Source organism: Oryza glaberrima, chromosome 11, assembly GCF_000147395.1.
Source record: "Oryza glaberrima chromosome 11, OglaRS2, whole genome shotgun sequence".
NCBI classification, from domain to species: domain Eukaryota; kingdom Viridiplantae; phylum Streptophyta; class Magnoliopsida; order Poales; family Poaceae; genus Oryza; species Oryza glaberrima.
The window spans coordinates 25,238,464-25,256,354 of NC_068336.1; the positions used below are offsets into that span (position 1 = coordinate 25,238,464).

Sequence of the window (17,891 nt, forward strand, 5' to 3'; positions counted from 1 at the left end):
GTTCGAAGAAGAGTATTGTATTGACCTGAATCAAGTCTTGCCTATTATTGCTGGGCAAAAGCAGTTTGATAGGAAGAAGTCCGTATTTCTACCGAAAAGTAGTTACGAAAGGAGTCTTGCATAAGTTGTTGACGTTGCTTCCGGAGAAGTAGTTAGTTTCCAGAACAGAGCGAGAAAGAAGAGAAAGAGAGGTACGCACTGTGAAAGAAGCCCACGTTCCCACTCTTCTTTCCCCCACCAACAACTAGTAGGTTGGGGGGCCTCGGTATCTCTATTTGCAAAGAGAGATATCTACACCAAGAAATATGTGATCGGAAAACGAATGAAATCAGAAAGGCCATCATTGGGGCAAACAATGCAATAGCTTCGGTGAGAGCAAAGCCCAAAATGGCATAACCAAATAATTGTTTAGCCAATGAAGGATTTCGCGCCACGGAATGAATCGAAGAACTGAGGACGTTTCCAATACCGACAGCAGCTCCCGCTAAAGCAATTGTAGCAGCTCCGGCACCTATTGATTTAGCTCCTTCTAACATGTCGAGTCGTGGAGACTTGACTTTGCTCGTCACGCTTTTCTTTCGCAGCTCTTTCCTGGGTTTTTCGTTGATTCCTCTTCTCGGTCCATAATAGCGTCGAACATGAGCGGTAGACTGAACACCCACACAATCTCGATTTTAAAGAGAGATACCATAACAACATAGACCACCCCGGCCACCGGCTTTCTCAATTCAAAATGCTAGTTCGCGTCACTCACATATGCCGTTTTAAACCAACTGAGCTAACTTGCAGTTTTTCCAGTCTTCGAGCAATGATGTGAGACATACCTGTTTCCCTTACTAGAGCCGAGCGGTTGCCAGGCCCGCGTCCTTCCCCAATTGGCAGGCACGATTGCAGTCCCATAAGGTCCTTGACCCCTACCTTTTCAGAGATTCATGGAATCATCACATCTATATATTAATTACGCATTTCTCGCTTCCGTTAAAAACAAGGAAATGCAACGAAAAAATAGGACGATTACGGAACTTTTTCTGTCCCCAAACAAGCAACGGATTGAGCGCACTAGCGCGAAAGCGTTAGCACGCGCATCCGTTTTCTTGCTCGAAAAAATGATTCAATCTGACTTTATCGGTATTCTGGATTGAGTAAATAAGGGATATATGAAGTTCAAGGCCTTGCCAAAACCGTCATGGCCCTATTATGTATAGGCCGTACTAAGCCAATAGCGAATAACAAACTCTTTCCTGCTCCCTCGACCCTAATTAACTCCCATCCTGCCAAGCCTCAGCTGCCAGCGCATTGTATCTAAGCACACTGCGGCAAATTGATACAAGTAGCTAAAGATCTCGCATCCGACATCCCCGGCCGAACGGTTAGGCAACACTAGGGTGCCTGGGTCCAAATTCCATTTACCAAACAAGATGTCGAGAGGCGAACTCTGTAATTCCCCCCAGCAAAAGTGATAGCGGCTGTAGCATCCGTGTGGAAGAGGGTAAGCTTTCGGCAACACCTTTTTCAGATTGGAAAGGATGAATACTTGTGTTGGGTCCCGCAGACCAGGATAGCCTCAGATCAAAACCTAAATGTGCCAGGGGTTGATCATAGAAGCCAGGGCAATAAGTATTCAGGAATTTGAGCGCTTATGTAGCTAATAACTCTGCCACCTGAATACTTGATTCATTAAGGTCGTCACCCAATACCCGGAAGTCTCTATCGTTTTCTTTGTCTGTTAAGCTTCACAGGGTTGGGACTCCCTAAATCAAACTGCAATCGCTGTTTATCAACCACTCACGACGACACCGAGATCTTCGACTTAGCTCCCACAGGTCCCGGGGCGGAAGATAACGAAAGGGAGACAAAGTCCTAACTAAATCAACACACAATAACCTCAACCTTCTACCATCCATCATATCAGTCGAGTCGAGGAGATTCGTTCTTATCTAAAGATAAGGCAAGAGAGAACTTATGACCTCGCGGATGGAGAGGGATTCTGGCAGGTAGGGGCAATTCTATGTGATTCGCTACGCTTGCTTGCGCTCCACCCCGTAAGCTGACTCTATTGCCTAGCGGTTAGCGACACTTTTCCGGTAGTACGAATCGCTACGCTTCGCTTCTTTTTCTTTCTATATGATAATATGCACCGTCGGTTGCTGCGCTCCCTGCGGGTAATAGCAAGAGAGTGAAGAACGAACGATCCTCAGTCAGCAGTGAATGAGTCCGACTCGAGTTCGTGAGTCAAAGGCGTGGCAAGAGAGCGAGTTCGACTCGCGAACGACCCGCAAGTGAAGGACCGATCCTTTAACGCCAGTACTGTTGCAAGACTGGTACTTGGGGGCTCACGAGCAACAAATAGACTAAGGTTGCCCATCACTCTACTACAGTATAATGGTAGTATATTAGATAAACTGGCGTGGGGAACCAGCAAACTCTCACTGCGAGGTAGCAGGAGGAGGGATATCGTCGATGATGGTGAGATACTAGAGGTGATAGAGGCCGTCGTCTTGGTGCAAACGTGGCCTGCCAACGAGGCTGCCATCGCCCTGGTGTCTTAGCAAGCAACACCCGCCGGAGACGAGAGTGAAGAAACCACACCCAGCGAGCTGCTGCACGGAGACCAAAGTAGTACGGAGGCCGAGCTGAGGGATATAGCTGACGTTGGGGATATGGTAGTCGCCAAATGCTATGGCTTCGGTCCCGGCGACGTGCAGGACCCTCCCGTCGCGCGTGTGGAACACGGCAGGGGCACTTTCAGTGTCCTGCACCTCTCTCTCTATGTATTATATATATACTAAGTAGTAATATGCACGTGCTAACGCTACGACGATATTTACCAATGTATTGTAACACATTTTAAAGAAAAATTTCTTTCACAAAAGAAATTTATTGTCCTAATATAGTTTTCTAGATAATTATATACTTTGATTCTTATCTCCATATAGTGAATATAGTGAATAGCAACATGCAGTATATTATCTGTTTAAAATGTAATCCCCAACAATCAGAATTAAGAAATCAAATCTCGATTTTTCAACCAGCAAACATATCAATAAATTGCATGATCCGCACTTTTTATCAGTAAAATTAACTACAAAAATCACAAATGCCAACAACACTTTTGCTGGAAGACAAAGAGCATGTGCAACCAGTGTTATTGTTAATGGAAGGACACTTCTCGTCTGTATCACAAGACCATTCTGTTGTAGCAACAAGAGGCTCGCTGATCAGAGAATTTAGTATTAATAAATAAACTACTCCCAACACCAGAATTGTGACCTAAAAGCCCAAGTAGCAACCCGAGGCAACGCTTCTTCCAGCCGTTCTTGTTTTCCCAGTTGAAGACAATTATTTTGTTCCTTCCAGATTACTCAAGCAATCAGGCTAGACCACAACTATATTGAAAACCTATGTGTTGAGAACCTTGGAATCCTTTTCGCGCACCTGCAATCAGGACAACAATGAATAAGCAAATTAAGCTGGAGGATGCATTACAACAAAGGCTAATCATTTCAATAAAAGTAAAAAGTTTATTCTAACAATTACAAGAAAAGCTTGTTATCTTTGAGGTCAGTAGCAAAGAATACAAGATTAATTATTCCATCAATGTTGGTCCACCCAAAAAGCCATGGAGTTAAACAGGTTATACAATAAAATAGTAGTTCTAAGAAAATGCATTTAGTTACCTCCAAATAACCATCTGCCAACTCCATCTCCTGCACTTAGCCAACCGTCAATAACTATCTGCCAACTCCATCTACTACACTTAGCCAACCGTCACAACTTACGAGCTATAAATATGCATTTTCACCACTTGTCTGCACCTTAAGATTAATAAAGATGACATTGTCAAAAGGATAGAAATATGAGGTTTATCTTGATATTGCCCCTGCTAACAAAACAACACACGGAGGGCAACTATCTGAGTTAACGCATATGTATAAAAATATTAAAAAGCATATTAGTTCCTATGCCAGTTTAAGGTAGGAATAGCTATATTGGTAAAAACAAGGTGCAAAAAGAATAATTAATATTTGAGGGATCAGAGAATCAAGAGAATAACTACATAATTAATTAGTTGAAAATAGCTCAAATTGAAGCCGTACATGTGCAGCTAAAATAACCCATGCATGGAATACCTATAAGCATGTGCAAACAGGTACATATAAAGGGTGCATTTTGTAGACAATTTCTGCTGAATACTTGCCCTACTCCATACCAAATTTAGTACTTGCATGCTCTTAGGGCATATAATTTGTACCTCAATCTGTCCATGTTCAAAATTCATTACTGAAGATATAACCAATTGCTAAAGGGGAGCTCTTACGGTATAGTAGATAATGATTTTTTTTGTTTTGAAATGAGGCATTCATGAGTTGCAAAGAATGTGAAGAAATTGGCTCACAAAGGCGGCACGAAGGTGGTGCCCAGGCGCGGTTCCAATCCGGTGGCGGTGGATGGTGGCACCGGCGGTGTCGGCGAAGACTGGAACCCAGGCCTGGCGGCAGGCTTGTTACCTGCAAGAAGAATTTCACTGATTAGTTTGCTCTTGACCTCTTCTTCTGATTAACAGGAAGAAAATTTGATATAGACAAATCTAAATATGAACTCAGTTTGGTAGATCAGAAGGAAATCAAGAAAAATCATAAGCAGATTTCAGAATAGTAAATCCACATGAACACAGATTCTACATTAAGCTGCATTGCCCTCGACAATATGAATTCATCTATGAAATTATTCCATGAACAAGCAACACATCGTATCGGACTTTGGATTATACCCAGCAATTTAAGATCAACACTAAAAGATGTATCACATCTGATCTGACTTCAAGGGTCAGTGATATTGTACACATTTCTTTTACTTGTAAATGACAAATTTATTTTTCTTCTAGGGTCACTGATATTTTACACATTCATTTTTCTAGACATTCAGAAGAAAGATATATTGACCCATGTCAAGTTTTGTTTTTCTGAATTCATTTTTCATCTGCCCGATTGGCTCGAACACTCGAACAGGAAAAAAGAGAAACTGAAGACCTGGCAGTTCAATCAAATATATACTCTCCATCAATTTTTGTACAACGAAGACCTGGCAGAAGAGGAGGAACTGAAGGAGGCACTCACGGATCGGCGGGCGGCGTGGTCGTGGTCGACGGGGATCGGCGGCGCCGTGGCCGCGGAAGACGTGCGGGCGACGGTCGATGGGGATCGGCGGCGAGGGAGGCGGCGGCGCGAGGCTGGGGATCGAGGGCGGCGGGTAGGGAATCGCGAGGGTGAGGAGGGCGGTAGGAATCGGTGGCGCTGCGAAGCAATTTGAGGGGTGGCGCGGGGCGTGGAGATCGGCGGCGAGATTGAGGCGCGTGGGAACGGGAGTTACGGGAGAAAGAGAGGGGGCGAGGAGGCCGATCTGTGCGCGAGGGAGAGCCGGAGAGGTGGGTGATCTAGTTCGTTGGTTGTACAGCATATGATTTTAGGCATTGGATTTTAGGTAAGATGAATGAGTACGAGTAAGATGAGTTGGTGCATTACAGGTAGAATAGAAATGACGAAATTAAGCTATTGATTTTACTAATAATCGGTATACATATATGAGAATTTGCATGGTGAACAATAAAATTATTCCTACATACGGGAAGTCCGGGCTAATTAAAGAACGAACGAGCAAACAAATGAATGAACGGGACGATACAACACTGGACTCGATCGGGTGTCGATTGTTGTTACCTCTTCTCCTCGGATGGAAACGGATCGTCGTCGTGCTTTGGTCCCGACGGTGGTGCGATGAGCGCGCGTAGCTAAAATAAATATTGCAACCCACTACTATTCCCTGCTAGAGGATTGAGCGGGCCTTGTGTGGAGTCGTCTTCCCTCATCAGCTTGTATGCAACTCAATAGTACAATACCGAATTGAACAGAAAATACAACTAATCACATCCCTAATCCCCAATCCCCTTCGGTTCTCACATCCCTAATCCCCGATAGAATTTCCCCTTCGGTTCTCACTGACGCTTGCGGGCGGATCAATCGCCATCGCCGTAGATGAACACGCCGCTGCTGGAAGACGGCGAGGCTAGGAGGACCATGAATGAGGAGCCCGACCTCGAAAGGTACCTAGCATCTCTCTCGTCTGTGCTCTTCTGGCTGCCAGCCATTCGTCGTCGTCGTCGTCTTCTTTGTTCGCTTCTATGGTTCAAACTTTCGAGGAAAGGAACTGATGTTTTCTTTTTCTTTTTTTTTTAAAAAAATCTAAGTCACTTGGACGGCTGAGGTTGCTCCAAGATTCGTGCCGGCCCTGTAAAGTCAAAATAAACCCTAGAAACTTCATCCTCTCCTGGCGCCGCCGCCGCCACCGGCACCACACCACCACCCTCCCTCCTCTTCCTCAACCCCGGCGATCTTCCGTTCATGCCTCTTAACCACTCTAAACGGGCCACGGTCGGCCCTCCTCCTCTCTCACGGAAAGGCGGCACCGCTTCCTCGATTCCCCTCCCCTCCGCGACCAGCGCCCACTGCCGTGTTTCCGACCCCCGCGGCCTCCGTCTATCCGCCGTCGCCCCGGGTGAGTTCTTCCATCCTGCCTCCCCTTACTCCCTCGCTCCCGACTGGAGGTTGATGAAAACTGCATGTCGGCGAGCAGCTGACTGAGTGAAATTTGGGAAGAGTGCAGAATCTGTGTATACGCGTCATGCAGGTCCTACCTTCTTCCGCTTTCCAATTCCCTGGAATGGTTCGGTGGAAAATGGAATTAGTTTTTTTTTTTTAGAAAAAGGCAAAGCCCAGCTTTCATTCAAAGCTATAAGAGTTCAGAATACAAAAGTAACAGAAAATAAACGGCTGGGAAACAACCAGCTAAGCGAACATAAGCATCATGGCTGCTGGATCAGCCCAAAAACAAGCCAGGGAAAATTACCAAACATCTAGGAAGCTCCCTACCCAGACTACCAAACCCAGCAAAGCAACTCACGAAGTCACGGCGCTACTACACTTTTCAGGCATTTGAGCTTGCTATCCTTCTGATGCTGGCAAGTAGTAAGTCCCGCGAGGTATCCAAAGAGCTTCGAGTCTTCACTGGTGCTAGTTTTCTCCACTGTAGATGAAAAGAAACAGCTTTGTAAGGCAAATGGGTTGCATTAGAGATCAGTTTATTATTAAACACCCAATCATTTCTCATGAGCCATATGGCCCAGACCCCTGCTGCAAAAAGAGAAAGTAGAGTCCTATTTTCATCGCAACTTTGCATCTTAAGCTTATCAAACAGCTCCCCTCTTGTTCTGGGTATACCAGCCCACCCAAATGCATTTCTAAAGCAACACCACATGAACTTCGAAATTGGGCAATTAAACATCAAATGATTGACATCCTCTAACTCTCCACAGAGTTTACAATAAGGGCTGCCCTTCCATTTCATCTTTTTTAGTTGGGAAGCCGCTTGAATTCTCCCTCTCAACATGAGCCAAAAGAAGATTTTTATTTTCAAGGGTATGGGAGTTCTCCACAGATCTTGCATAATGACATCTCTAACACCCCCAAAGGCTAGCTCTCTGTAGAGAGATTTTGTTTTATAGATACCAGATTTGGTCAACTTCCAACACATAGTATCATTATCTGAGTTCAGCTGAATCTCATCCAATAAAGTATGCAGATCATTCCATTCTGTCATCTCTCTTTCTCCTAAATTCCTCCTTATGTTAATTGTCCACTCTCCATTAGGACACATCTGGTAAACAGTCTTTTTTGTATCGGCACAAATGCTATAGATGATAGGGAATTGAGTTTTTAAAGGCACATCTCCCAGCCAAGTATCCTCCCAGAAACTAACAGCTTTACCATTTCCAATCTTATACGAGCTTCCCAATTTCATCCAATTCTTCACCTCATGCAACCCTCTCCAGAATTGTGAGCCCCCCTCAGCCCTTGATTGATAAAACCCCCCACCATTAGACATATATTTTTTCCTGAGTAAATCACAGCAGGGATCCTCCACCCCCAATTCAAGTTTGAAGATCCATTTGCAAAGCAGTACAGCATTCATTATTCTTGTATTGATAAAGCCAAGCCCCCCAAAGTCTTTGGGCCTGCAAAGGGCCTCCCATTTTATCATGTGGTATTTTTTCTTCCCCTCTAAACCTTCCCAAAAGAACCTAGCTCTAATTGAGTCTATTTTCTGGTGCACACTCTCAGGCAGAAGATAGACTCCCATCATATACAAAGGGATACTACTCAGACAGGAATTAATCAATATTGCTTTCCCACCATAGGATAGGTGTCCACATTTCCAAGTGGCCAGTCTTTTCTCTATCTTGTTGGGAGGTATACTAAGATCAGCAACTGTCAATCTATCAATCGCAATTGGAATACCAAGGTATGTAAAAGGGAGTTTCCTAGCCTTGCAATTGAAAAAATTAGCCACTCTTAATGTTTCAGAATCATCCCCTCCAACAACAATAATCTCACTCTTTTGATAGTTTATTTTTAAACCTGACATAGCCTCAAAGCAGTATAAAAGGAACTTCACAGTTGAAATGTTTTCTTCTTTATTGGTCATAAATAAGATAGTGTCATCTGCATATTGTAAGTGCGTTAGACCTCCTGAAACCAAATGAGGGACTAACCCTTCTAGATAACCAGCCTCTTTGGCCCTGATTAACATTTCTGAGAGTGCATCTGCCACCAAATTGAACAAAAGTGGTGACAGGGGGTCACCTTGTCTAACTCCCCTATGTGTTTTGAAGAAGTCCTTCACTTCTCCATTAATGTTGATTGCTACTCTCCCCTCCAAAGTGGCCATCTTGATCCACTGAATCCATCTCTCATGGAAACCCTTTCTTTGTAAGACATCAAAGAGAAAACTCCATTGAACCTTGTCATAAGCTTTTTCGAAATCAAGTTTAAGGATGATCCCAGATTGATGTCCTTTTTTTAGTTCGTGCAGAACTTCATGAAGGATTACCACCCCATCTAGTATTTGTCTCCCAGGAATAAAAGCAGTTTGACTTTTTCCTATGATCTTGTGTGCCACTTCAGTCAATCGTTTTGTCAGGATCTTTGTCAAAAGCTTAAAACAGACATTCAAGAGGCAGATAGGTCTAAATGCCTTAATATTATTAGCATCTCTGATCTTTGGGATAAGACTAATGACTCCAAAGTTTAACCTCCAAAGGTCTAAGTTACCCTCATAAAGTAGATCAAGCATCTCCTTTATCTGATCCTTTAGTTGGGGCCAGAATTCTTTATAGAAGCTGACTGGGAAGCCATCTGGGCCAGGAGCTGTATTTGTTTTCATCTCCTTAAGAGCTTGCTCAATTTCTTCTAATGTAAAAGGTCTAGTGATGTGCTCATTATCCTCAATACTCACTCTCCCCTCTTCAGCCCACATGTCCTGTTTTAGAAAGATTTTTGGAGGTACCTCTACCCCAAACAAATTTCTGTAATACTGATAAATATGCTGTTTTAGTTCTTCAGGATCTTCAATCACACTCCCCTCATCTTCTAAAGACAGAATAGAAGTTTTCCTCTTTCTTCCATTGGCCACCCCGTGGAAGAAAGCAGTGTTTGAATCACCCTCTAGCAACCAATTTTCACCACTCCTCTCTTGCCAGTAGATTTCTTCTTTCAAGTAAATGTTACTCAGATCTTCTTCTAATTTGTATCTCTGATCCCATTCTGATTGGTTAAGTTGCCTGGCATCAGCTTCAAGATCAATGTGGTGTAACTGGCTGAGGATCCTTTCTTTTTCTTTGCTTAAAGCACTTATGTTATTAATACTACATCCTCTCATTTTCCTTCTCAACAGAGCTCCCTGACATCTCCAATGTTCTAAAATGTTCTCTTTTCTCCTCTCAGGCCAATTTTTTATTATCCACTCCTTAAAGCCTTCTTGTTTCAACCAAGCTCTATCAAATCTGAATCTCCCCTATTGCTGAGTCTGAATTTGCCCCTCTAAAAAAACCATAATTGGACTATGGTCAGATCCCACTCTAGTTAAACTTCTAGCTAAAGCTAAGGGGAACAAAGCATCCCAACTTGTAGACACCAAAACTCTATCTAACACTTCTCTGACTGGATCATTTTGTTTGTTAGTCCAAGTGAATTTACCCCCCACTCTATGTAACTCTCTCAATTCTGCATGTGCTATGAATTTATTAAAACTATTCATCCATTTTTTGTTAACTTGTCCATTAGATTTCTCCTCAATGGTTCTGATCATGTTAAAGTCCCCTCCTGCAATGATTGGGACCTGCTGAGTCGTCACTCTGTCCAAAATTTCCTGCAGAAAAGACTCTTTCCTATCTGCCTGAACTGGACCATAAATGTTCATCAACATCCAAGTCTTCTTCTCTTTTTTAGATTCCAAAGTCAGACTAATATAAAATTCTCCAACATCAGAATCCAGAACTTCAAACAAGTCCAAATCAACACCCATCAGAAGTCCCCCAGAATGACCCAAGCAAGATTTAGTGAGCCAATAGAAATTTTTACCACCACAGAACTGACCCAGTTCCCTCCCCTTAAAGTCCACTCTAATCGTCTCTTGTAGACAAACCACATCAATTTTCTCTTTTCTCATCATCTCAATCAACTGTCTTCTTCTCCCCTTATTCCCTAACCCTCTAATATTCCAAAAAAGGGCTTTCATGGAGAACCATTTTGAATGTTGATGTTATCAACCTCACTGGCACACAGCTCTTTGCCCCTGGCCTCAGTGTGAGTTGATACACATCCTTCAATTTCAACATCATTAGGTAACCTCTCAGCAACATCTGTTTTCTGAAGCCTCTCTTGAGCCATACAAATTAAAGATTGAGCTAACTCTTTGGCTTTTAGAGAGTTAATATTTTCATCTATTTCTTTTTTAGAATTACCTAGATTGATACCAGCCTCAGAAGCAACATTTGCAAGCACATCATTATTAACTGAGTTAAAAATGGCAAACTTGTTACCTGAAATATCATTTTTTTCTGAAGTTCTTCTCTGGGCCTTCTCTGCTACAGGCACACCATCTCTCACAATCCTGGAGCTCTGTCTTGTAGCTACCAACACAGCCTTCTTCTTTTTTTTCTTACTAGCTTGCACAAAACCCTCATCAAGCATCTCTTCATTGCTTGTCAGCGTTGCTTGACCATCTGCCATTGTGTCTAGGTGTAATAGATCCCTTTCCATCAAATCTTGCTAAGGTACTCTCTCATAGCTAAAGTCATCTTTTTTATCTCCATACTCTGACTTCTCCACTGACATAGTCACCCTATCTTCAGAAGCATCCTGAGTTTCATCTTCCTGTGCTAAGTTTTTATGTCCTGTTTCCACAGACCTTGCAGTATCTTTCTGTGCTGAGTGTTTATGTCCTGTTTCCACAGACCTAGCAGTATATTCTGGGGAAATCTCCTGCAGTTTGAAGGATCCCTGCTGGATCACATCAGGGAATGCTATCTTTTGACTTGGAGCAATTATCATCTGAAGGTGTTGGCATTCTTTTTGTTCTTCACTCTCCATCTCATCGGATTCAGGACAGAACTCAGGAATATCCACCTTTCCCCCTTCCTCATCTGAGTATAAGTCTTCATCCTCCTTTTGACCTCCATCACATTTTCCTGATGGTCCCTTCTCTTTTGTTTCAACTTTCTTTCTTTCTCTTCTGTCATTTCTGTCAGAATCATGACTATCTTGTGAATCCTCATCATCCCCTCTTCTCTTCCTGTAATCTCCTTTTGGTCCAGCCTTAGGATCACTAGGAAATGCATTCACCTTTTTTACCCCTTCTGGTTCCCAAGTGATCTTATAGCCTATTTTGTTCAAGAAAACTTCGGTAGTACCACTGATTTTTTGATTTTAGTTTTCATCTGCAACGGATTATCTTTATATGAGAACGAACGAACTCCGTGAGATTTTGTTTTCAAACCGGAGGGGGAGGGGGATATAGAGGCTCCATTATACTTTTTTTTTAAAAAAAATTCCTCTCAGCTTCTGGAAGATTTAGTTTCCACGATAAGTGAGTTTGTTCGGTTCTTGAAATGATTAATGAGAAGTATCTTGGTTTTTTTTCTCGTTATTATGACTATCGATGGTGCAAAATGAATTATTTTTTCTCGTTATTATGACTATCGATGGTGCAAAATGAATTATCTCCTAAGGTTTTTCTTATAGGGTCGTGGATTGGGTGCCCACGGTATTTTTTTTTTTGACGGGAATGAGAAGCATCTTGTTGTGGAGTTTCTCGAGATACTTGCTAATCCTGTAATTTTAATCTCTTACAACTTCTGAAGAAACAACTAGTATTAAGCAGTTTCCACAAACCCATGGATTACAACATTATATATTGTTTGGTGGAAACCATCGAATCCATCAACTACAGTAATCGTATTTTCCTAGCCCAATGATGATCGTGTGAACATTGTATGTTTCGAAATGGCAGGCCTGGTTCAGATATAGTGCACACCCCATGGTGGTCTGTTATTTCATCACTTCCAGCATTCTGGCGCTCATACAACAACCAAGAGGTATTGAGTTGATATTTTTCTTAAAATGTTGGGAATATCTGGCCTAATCAGGACTGACTAATTATTTCCTTTGACACTCATATACCTTGTCTAGAAATATGTCAAGTTAATATTTGTAAAAATACTTATCAGTCCTTCGAAGATGGTATTGATAGATCTTTTTTTTTTCAAAATTTCTATCAAACGGTTATATCTTTTATAAATTTTACATGCATGTAAAATAGAAAAAACAATGGTCAAATGCATATTTTGGGTTGGGATTGGATGGAATGCCATCTTTTGTTTATTACTTTACAATTGTATTTGGGGTATTACATAGGCCATTTCGCATACTCAGTGGACAATGGTAGTTAGGGCTGTAATCACCTTTCCATGCTTAACCTTTTCAATTAGCTAGATGCAAAAGGGAACATTGAAACTTTGAGAGTATATTGAGCTAGATGCAAAAGGGAACATTGAAAGTATATTGTGCACTTCTCCTTCCAAGCTTGACCATTCGGCCATTTCCTTCCAAGCTTGACCATTTGGCTGTACTAGCCGGTGCATGCATGAAATTCATTAGATTCTTGTATTGAGAACCTATTATAAGCTACTGGAATTGAAAACTGAAATTGAATGAGCAAGATATGATGGGGACTATTAATTGAAGTTTATAGCACTCGCAATAGGGGTAAACATGTCAGCAAGAGCTGATTATCACTTTACCTTTATAGTGGATGCTAAATGGCATCAGGAAAAGAACATATGCAGTAGGCCCAGTTCTCATTTTATACTGTGCATGTTATATAATCAGTGTCTGTAAGGAAGAATAGTTTTGCTAATCTGTCCTACCTTTTCTTTGGATAATGGGCTATAGGATAACATCAAGGATGACACTGAGGATATTCTTGTTGCTGCTTTCACAACAGAAAGGTAAAAGCATTTCTGATTTCTGCACACAGCAAACTGCCCTAAGTATGTTATGTTTTTCGATTGATCTTTTTCGCAGTTACTAGCAAAATGAAATCTATTTTGAATTTTGGAGCTAACTTTTAGAATTAATTAGAGGTTGTGGTTGCCAAGTTTTCACTCCTGTAAAAAAATGTTCCTGTCATTGTTAGCGTGCAAGGATGATCATGGTTGAGAGCTCCAGAGTCTAACCGTGACTTGTACTGTTCTAACATATATGTTTGGTTTTTGAGAGAGAATAGACAGTGGTCTCACATGTCAAAATTTTGGGAGTTAGTTGTGGGGTGGTGGCAAATTCACCACTCACCATCTCCACTACTCCCTTTTAAAGGAGTATAGATATATTAATTCTATGGTATAATTTTAAGTTGCAATTAGTTCTTCCTCTTTGTATGTTTCCAAGGGTGATAAAAGTAATTAATTTCCATTACACTGAAAAATGATGTCCTTGACCTTAAGAAAAAGGGAAGAAACCATTCTGTTTCTACCAAAACTGCACTTGGCTTACATCAGCTCAATGTTTCTGCTTGATCCATGCACGCCTTTGAGCAGTAGCAGCGTTTTGCACGTAGTTGTAATGTCTAGATGTCTTTCTTTTTCCCACTATGGCATAATGCAATGCCATTAATAAATTTCTCCTTTTTTGTATAATAATTATCTTTGAGTAGTTTTCTTAAGGATGAAAAAGGCTTTCTTTGTTTTTCCCCTTTGAAGAGACACCAATCAATTGCATCATACCATGCTGAGACTCTTTACACAAATACAGCAATACCTTATGGTACTAATTGCCCTGCCAATCCCCAGGGTGATAACACAACCTACTCATCCGCTGTCTGTTTTTGGTCCTCGGCTCGAACGAGACGGCACCGTTGAATTTCAACTTGTTCTTGACTCTGGTGCCAGCATGCATGTGGTTGGTGATTACAGGATCCTGAGAGAAGTCAATCTGTTTAATGTCCACAGTTGGGCTACCCTACCTGATAAGTCTCAGCTACGCGTTGTCGGCATAGGTGTGATAGAAATGGACGGTTTTAGGATCCCTAATGTTTCCCTCGTGGAGGGGCTGCGAAAGAACTTGATTTCTGTCAGCCAGCTTGACAGAGACCATGGTTTATGCTCCTGCTTCCGCAAAAGGATGTGCGAGGTTATGACGGCTGGCGGAACTGTTGTGGGCGGTGCTATACTGGAGGATGACAACTTGTATTTGCTGAGATACCTTGAGGTTCCGAAGCCAGACGAGACAGACCCTTAAACAAGAATCCTGATCTCAATTCCTGCTCATGTTCTGTTAGTCCGGGAAGGGAGTACTTCTCGGAGTAAACGAAAGGCATGGGCTCGTGTTGTTAGGAAGAGCTAGGGTTGGTTTCTCAGGGTTTTCGTGTACTGGTGTGTATATGGAGCCTAAGTAGAGTTTGCTTTGCAATCAATAAATTATCTGGGTTGACATTGGCATTGGCATTCTATGTGTGATGAAGTAAACCCTACGATGCTCGGTTAAGTAAAGACTTCTACCTACTCCCTCTGTCTCCTAAAATAAACAAATTTGTGGGTTTCCGTGTTTAACCTTTGATCATCTGTCTTATATGATTTTTTTATGATTAGTATTTTTATTGTTATTAGATGATAAAACATAAATAATACTTTATGCGTGACTTATCTTTTTAAAAAAATTTATAATTTTTTTAAATAAAACGAACGGTGAAAGGTTGTGCATGGAAACCCACGAATCTGTTTATTTTGGGACGACGGAGTACCATTTATGTTCATATAGCTATGATGACCGTTGCCAGAGCTTAATTGTTTTTTTCCTGTGGGACCAGAGATTATTACCAATTTACCATGAATGTGGCAGCTGGGAAAGGATATCGGTATGTTTCATTCGTTTTCTTTGGTCCCTGAGGTCTTCAGTTTTGATTTTTTTTTTTTTGCATTTCCTCTTTTGGTTATAAGTTGTGGTTGGATTAGATTCTTTGTTAGCCTTTGGGATTTAGTTCAACCAAATAGAGGTCGTGTCCAAAATATGACTTGTTAATAGAAGAAATTGGAACAGCCGACAGATCTAGCTCCATTTGACTACTTATGCAACACTATTGTGTTGTTTGAATAGCAAAGGTGTAAAGCTACACTAACAGTTAATTGTTTTTCATTGACGGTATGAAAATTAAATAACCCAACATCTGCTGAATAAACAAGAAGATAGAGAAATCATAATTAGGGCCCGTTTAGTTCCCAAAAATTTTTCCTAAAAACATCACATCGAATCTTTGGACACATGCATGAAGTATTAAATATAGATAAAAAGAAAAACTAATTGCACAGTTATGGAGGAAATCGCGAGACGAATATTTTAAGTCTAATTAGTCCGTGATTAGCCATAAGTACTACAGTAACCCACATGTGCTAATGATGGCTTAATTAGTCTTAAAAGATTCGTCTTGCGGTTTCCAGACGAGTTCTGAAATTAGTTTTTTCATTCGTGTCCGAAAACCTCTTCCGACATCCGGTCAAACGTTCGATGTGACACCCAAAAATTTTCTTTTCCCCAACTAAACACACCATTAGATCTGAATGGATGTACCTACCTTCTTTGCTGATAGATTCCTATCGACGGGACGGGAACAAGTAGGAATACGTAGCTACATGCACCGACAGTTAATTCTGGCCGTTACATTATACGATTGTAATGCAGAAATGCCTAGCGATTCAGATGTTGGTGTCAAGTCTGCAATTTGTTCAGGATCTTAAAAACCAAAAAAAAAAAATCTAAACATCAAGTGGTTTTCATTTTGACTACTGTCCGAGCATAGATGAGAATGAACTATGGTTTTTCATTTGAACGCGTTTTTTGCTCGGTTATATGGAAATTGATTTGTCACTGTTGGTAAGCACAATGACATGACAGAGATTTGGATCCTTTGATGTAAAGTCAAAGAGACATGGTTGCTAACAGCCTAGCATGTGAGCACCACCATTCATGGGTCTACGTGTCAATAATCACGTTAGGTGGAAAGTTACGTGGCAGGTGGCACCAATGAAGCGGCCACCGTCCGAGCATGTCCACTGGAGCGCTCGTAGCTACCCATTCTCTTACACGTTACACGTAGAGATTGCACCGCGGATCCATGGTACTTGTGCTGAAACAAGATGATGCTTTGCTGCAGAATATATTATGGATGAATAATCAGACGAATATATGTTAAACAATGTATAAATGAAAGAATTGATTGGGTTTAACTGAAGTATTGTGAAAATGATGTGAGAATAATAATTACATATGTCTGTACGTTGAGGTCTATCATTAAATAAATTGTACATGTAATTATTGGGCCTGTTCGTCAAGGGGCATTGCGGGCCCATTATGATTACATGTTGAGTAAGTGTTTAGTGGGTTGATGTGGTATGTTTATGTTGGCTGCACGCAACCATAGTCCAAGTGTTCGAACATGCCTATTATGATTGCATGTTGAGTTTTAAGTGTTTATAGCATGCTGATGTGTCATGCTTATTGTTTGTAAGAGTAGCCTTTAGATGTACTTTCTCTGTTTTTATTTTTTAATATAAAAAATATACAATTATCATTTACTTTATTGGATTTATTGTCAAATGTTCTTTCAGCATGACTTAATTTTTTTATATTTGCATAAAAAATTTAAATAAAATGAATGATAAAAAAATTAACGGTGCCATATATGAAAAACAGAGGTAGTAAAATTAGTATGCTTACATATTAAGTTTTAACTGTTTAATGGTTGTAACTAAATGAAAATATAGGTCCGGAGTTTGCCAGAGAACGTGCGGACAGTCACGGCGAGCCGGATAGAGAACGGTTGTGTCGGGTCGTCAGTCGGTTCCCGTCTCCGAGTGGAGGAGGGAAACGGTCCAAGCCGTTTATTACAACTTGGTACTCCCTCCTTGCAAAGGTTCTAAGATCTATTTCTTTTTCATTAAAACTAAGGTGCAATTAACTCCCTCACAATGTCACAAAACCAATGAACATGTAATTAATAGGTATTCGAATGATTTTTTAAGTTTCCAATCAACAATTTAATTTAGCATATAGTGATTACAAATATGACTTAATTTTTTGAAAAAACTATAGAATGAAATAGGTCTTAGACATTTCGGAAGGAGCGAGTATATAAATGTGGATTGGGTATCGGTTATTGATCAAGCATACGCGGTCAGATTAAGAAAAGAAATAAATCGGTGTAAACAATAATTGTGCAAAAACCATTTCGGAATACAACTATTACAAGTAAACCCATACTTTGATCGATGCCGCGATGGCAGCCAGCGATCGTAGGCCTCGGCCCGAACAGTTACATTGACCCAATGTGGACGTGTAACTTTGCAAAATACAGCTTCACATCGTCCACCGTTTTGTCTCCATGTCGCGGCCCCCTTCGCCTCCTCCGCGCTCTAAAGTCTCCGCCTTTGCTGATGCTCTATAAAGGCT

The 17,891-nt window shown here is 41.3% G+C and overlaps 1 protein-coding gene and 1 long non-coding RNA gene across 6 annotated transcripts; one reads left to right on the forward strand and one right to left on the reverse strand.

Moving 5' to 3' along the window:
• Nucleotides 1-3,016: 3,016 nt before the first annotated feature.
• LOC127754428 (uncharacterized) lies at nt 3,017-5,441 on the reverse strand. The gene is made up of 4 exons (XR_008012825.1): nt 5,118-5,441; nt 4,397-4,508; nt 3,678-3,815; nt 3,017-3,435 (listed from the first exon to the last, which is right to left on the reverse strand). It is a non-coding gene; the product is annotated as an uncharacterized LOC127754428 (long non-coding RNA).
• A 529-nt stretch (nt 5,442-5,970) lies between these two features.
• On the forward strand, nt 5,971-17,487 carry LOC127754426 (uncharacterized). 5 transcript variants are annotated; one of them, XM_052279951.1, is made up of 5 exons: nt 5,971-6,100; nt 12,403-12,487; nt 13,344-13,399; nt 15,256-15,303; nt 17,207-17,487. In XM_052279951.1, the coding sequence occupies exons 1-5, from the start codon at nt 6,033-6,035 to the stop codon at nt 17,253-17,255; spliced, it is 306 nt and encodes a 101-aa protein (XP_052135911.1). In that variant the 5' UTR covers nt 5,971-6,032; the 3' UTR covers nt 17,256-17,487. The 5 variants fall into 5 exon arrangements, 4 of the variants coding, with proteins under 4 accessions (XP_052135911.1, XP_052135912.1, XP_052135913.1 ...); XR_008012824.1 differs by lacking the exons at nt 5,971-6,100; nt 15,256-15,303; nt 17,207-17,487 and adding exons at nt 6,314-6,552; nt 8,175-8,355; nt 14,240-15,244; XM_052279952.1 differs by lacking the exon at nt 15,256-15,303 and having other exon boundaries at nt 17,207-17,486.
• Nucleotides 17,488-17,891: the final 404 nt, after the last annotated feature.

Coding starts and splice junctions, on each gene's coding strand:
- LOC127754426 (XM_052279950.1), top strand. CDS start 6,033: ATGAACACGCCGCTGCTGGAAGACGGCGAGGCTAGGAGGACCATGAAT. Junction 6,101..12,402: donor GAGGAGCCCGACCTCGAAAG/GTACCTAGCATC, acceptor TCGAAATGGCAG/GCCTGGTTCAGATATAGTGC. Junction 13,400..14,239: donor GCTGCTTTCACAACAGAAAG/GTAAAAGCATTT, acceptor GCCAATCCCCAG/GGTGATAACACAACCTACTC.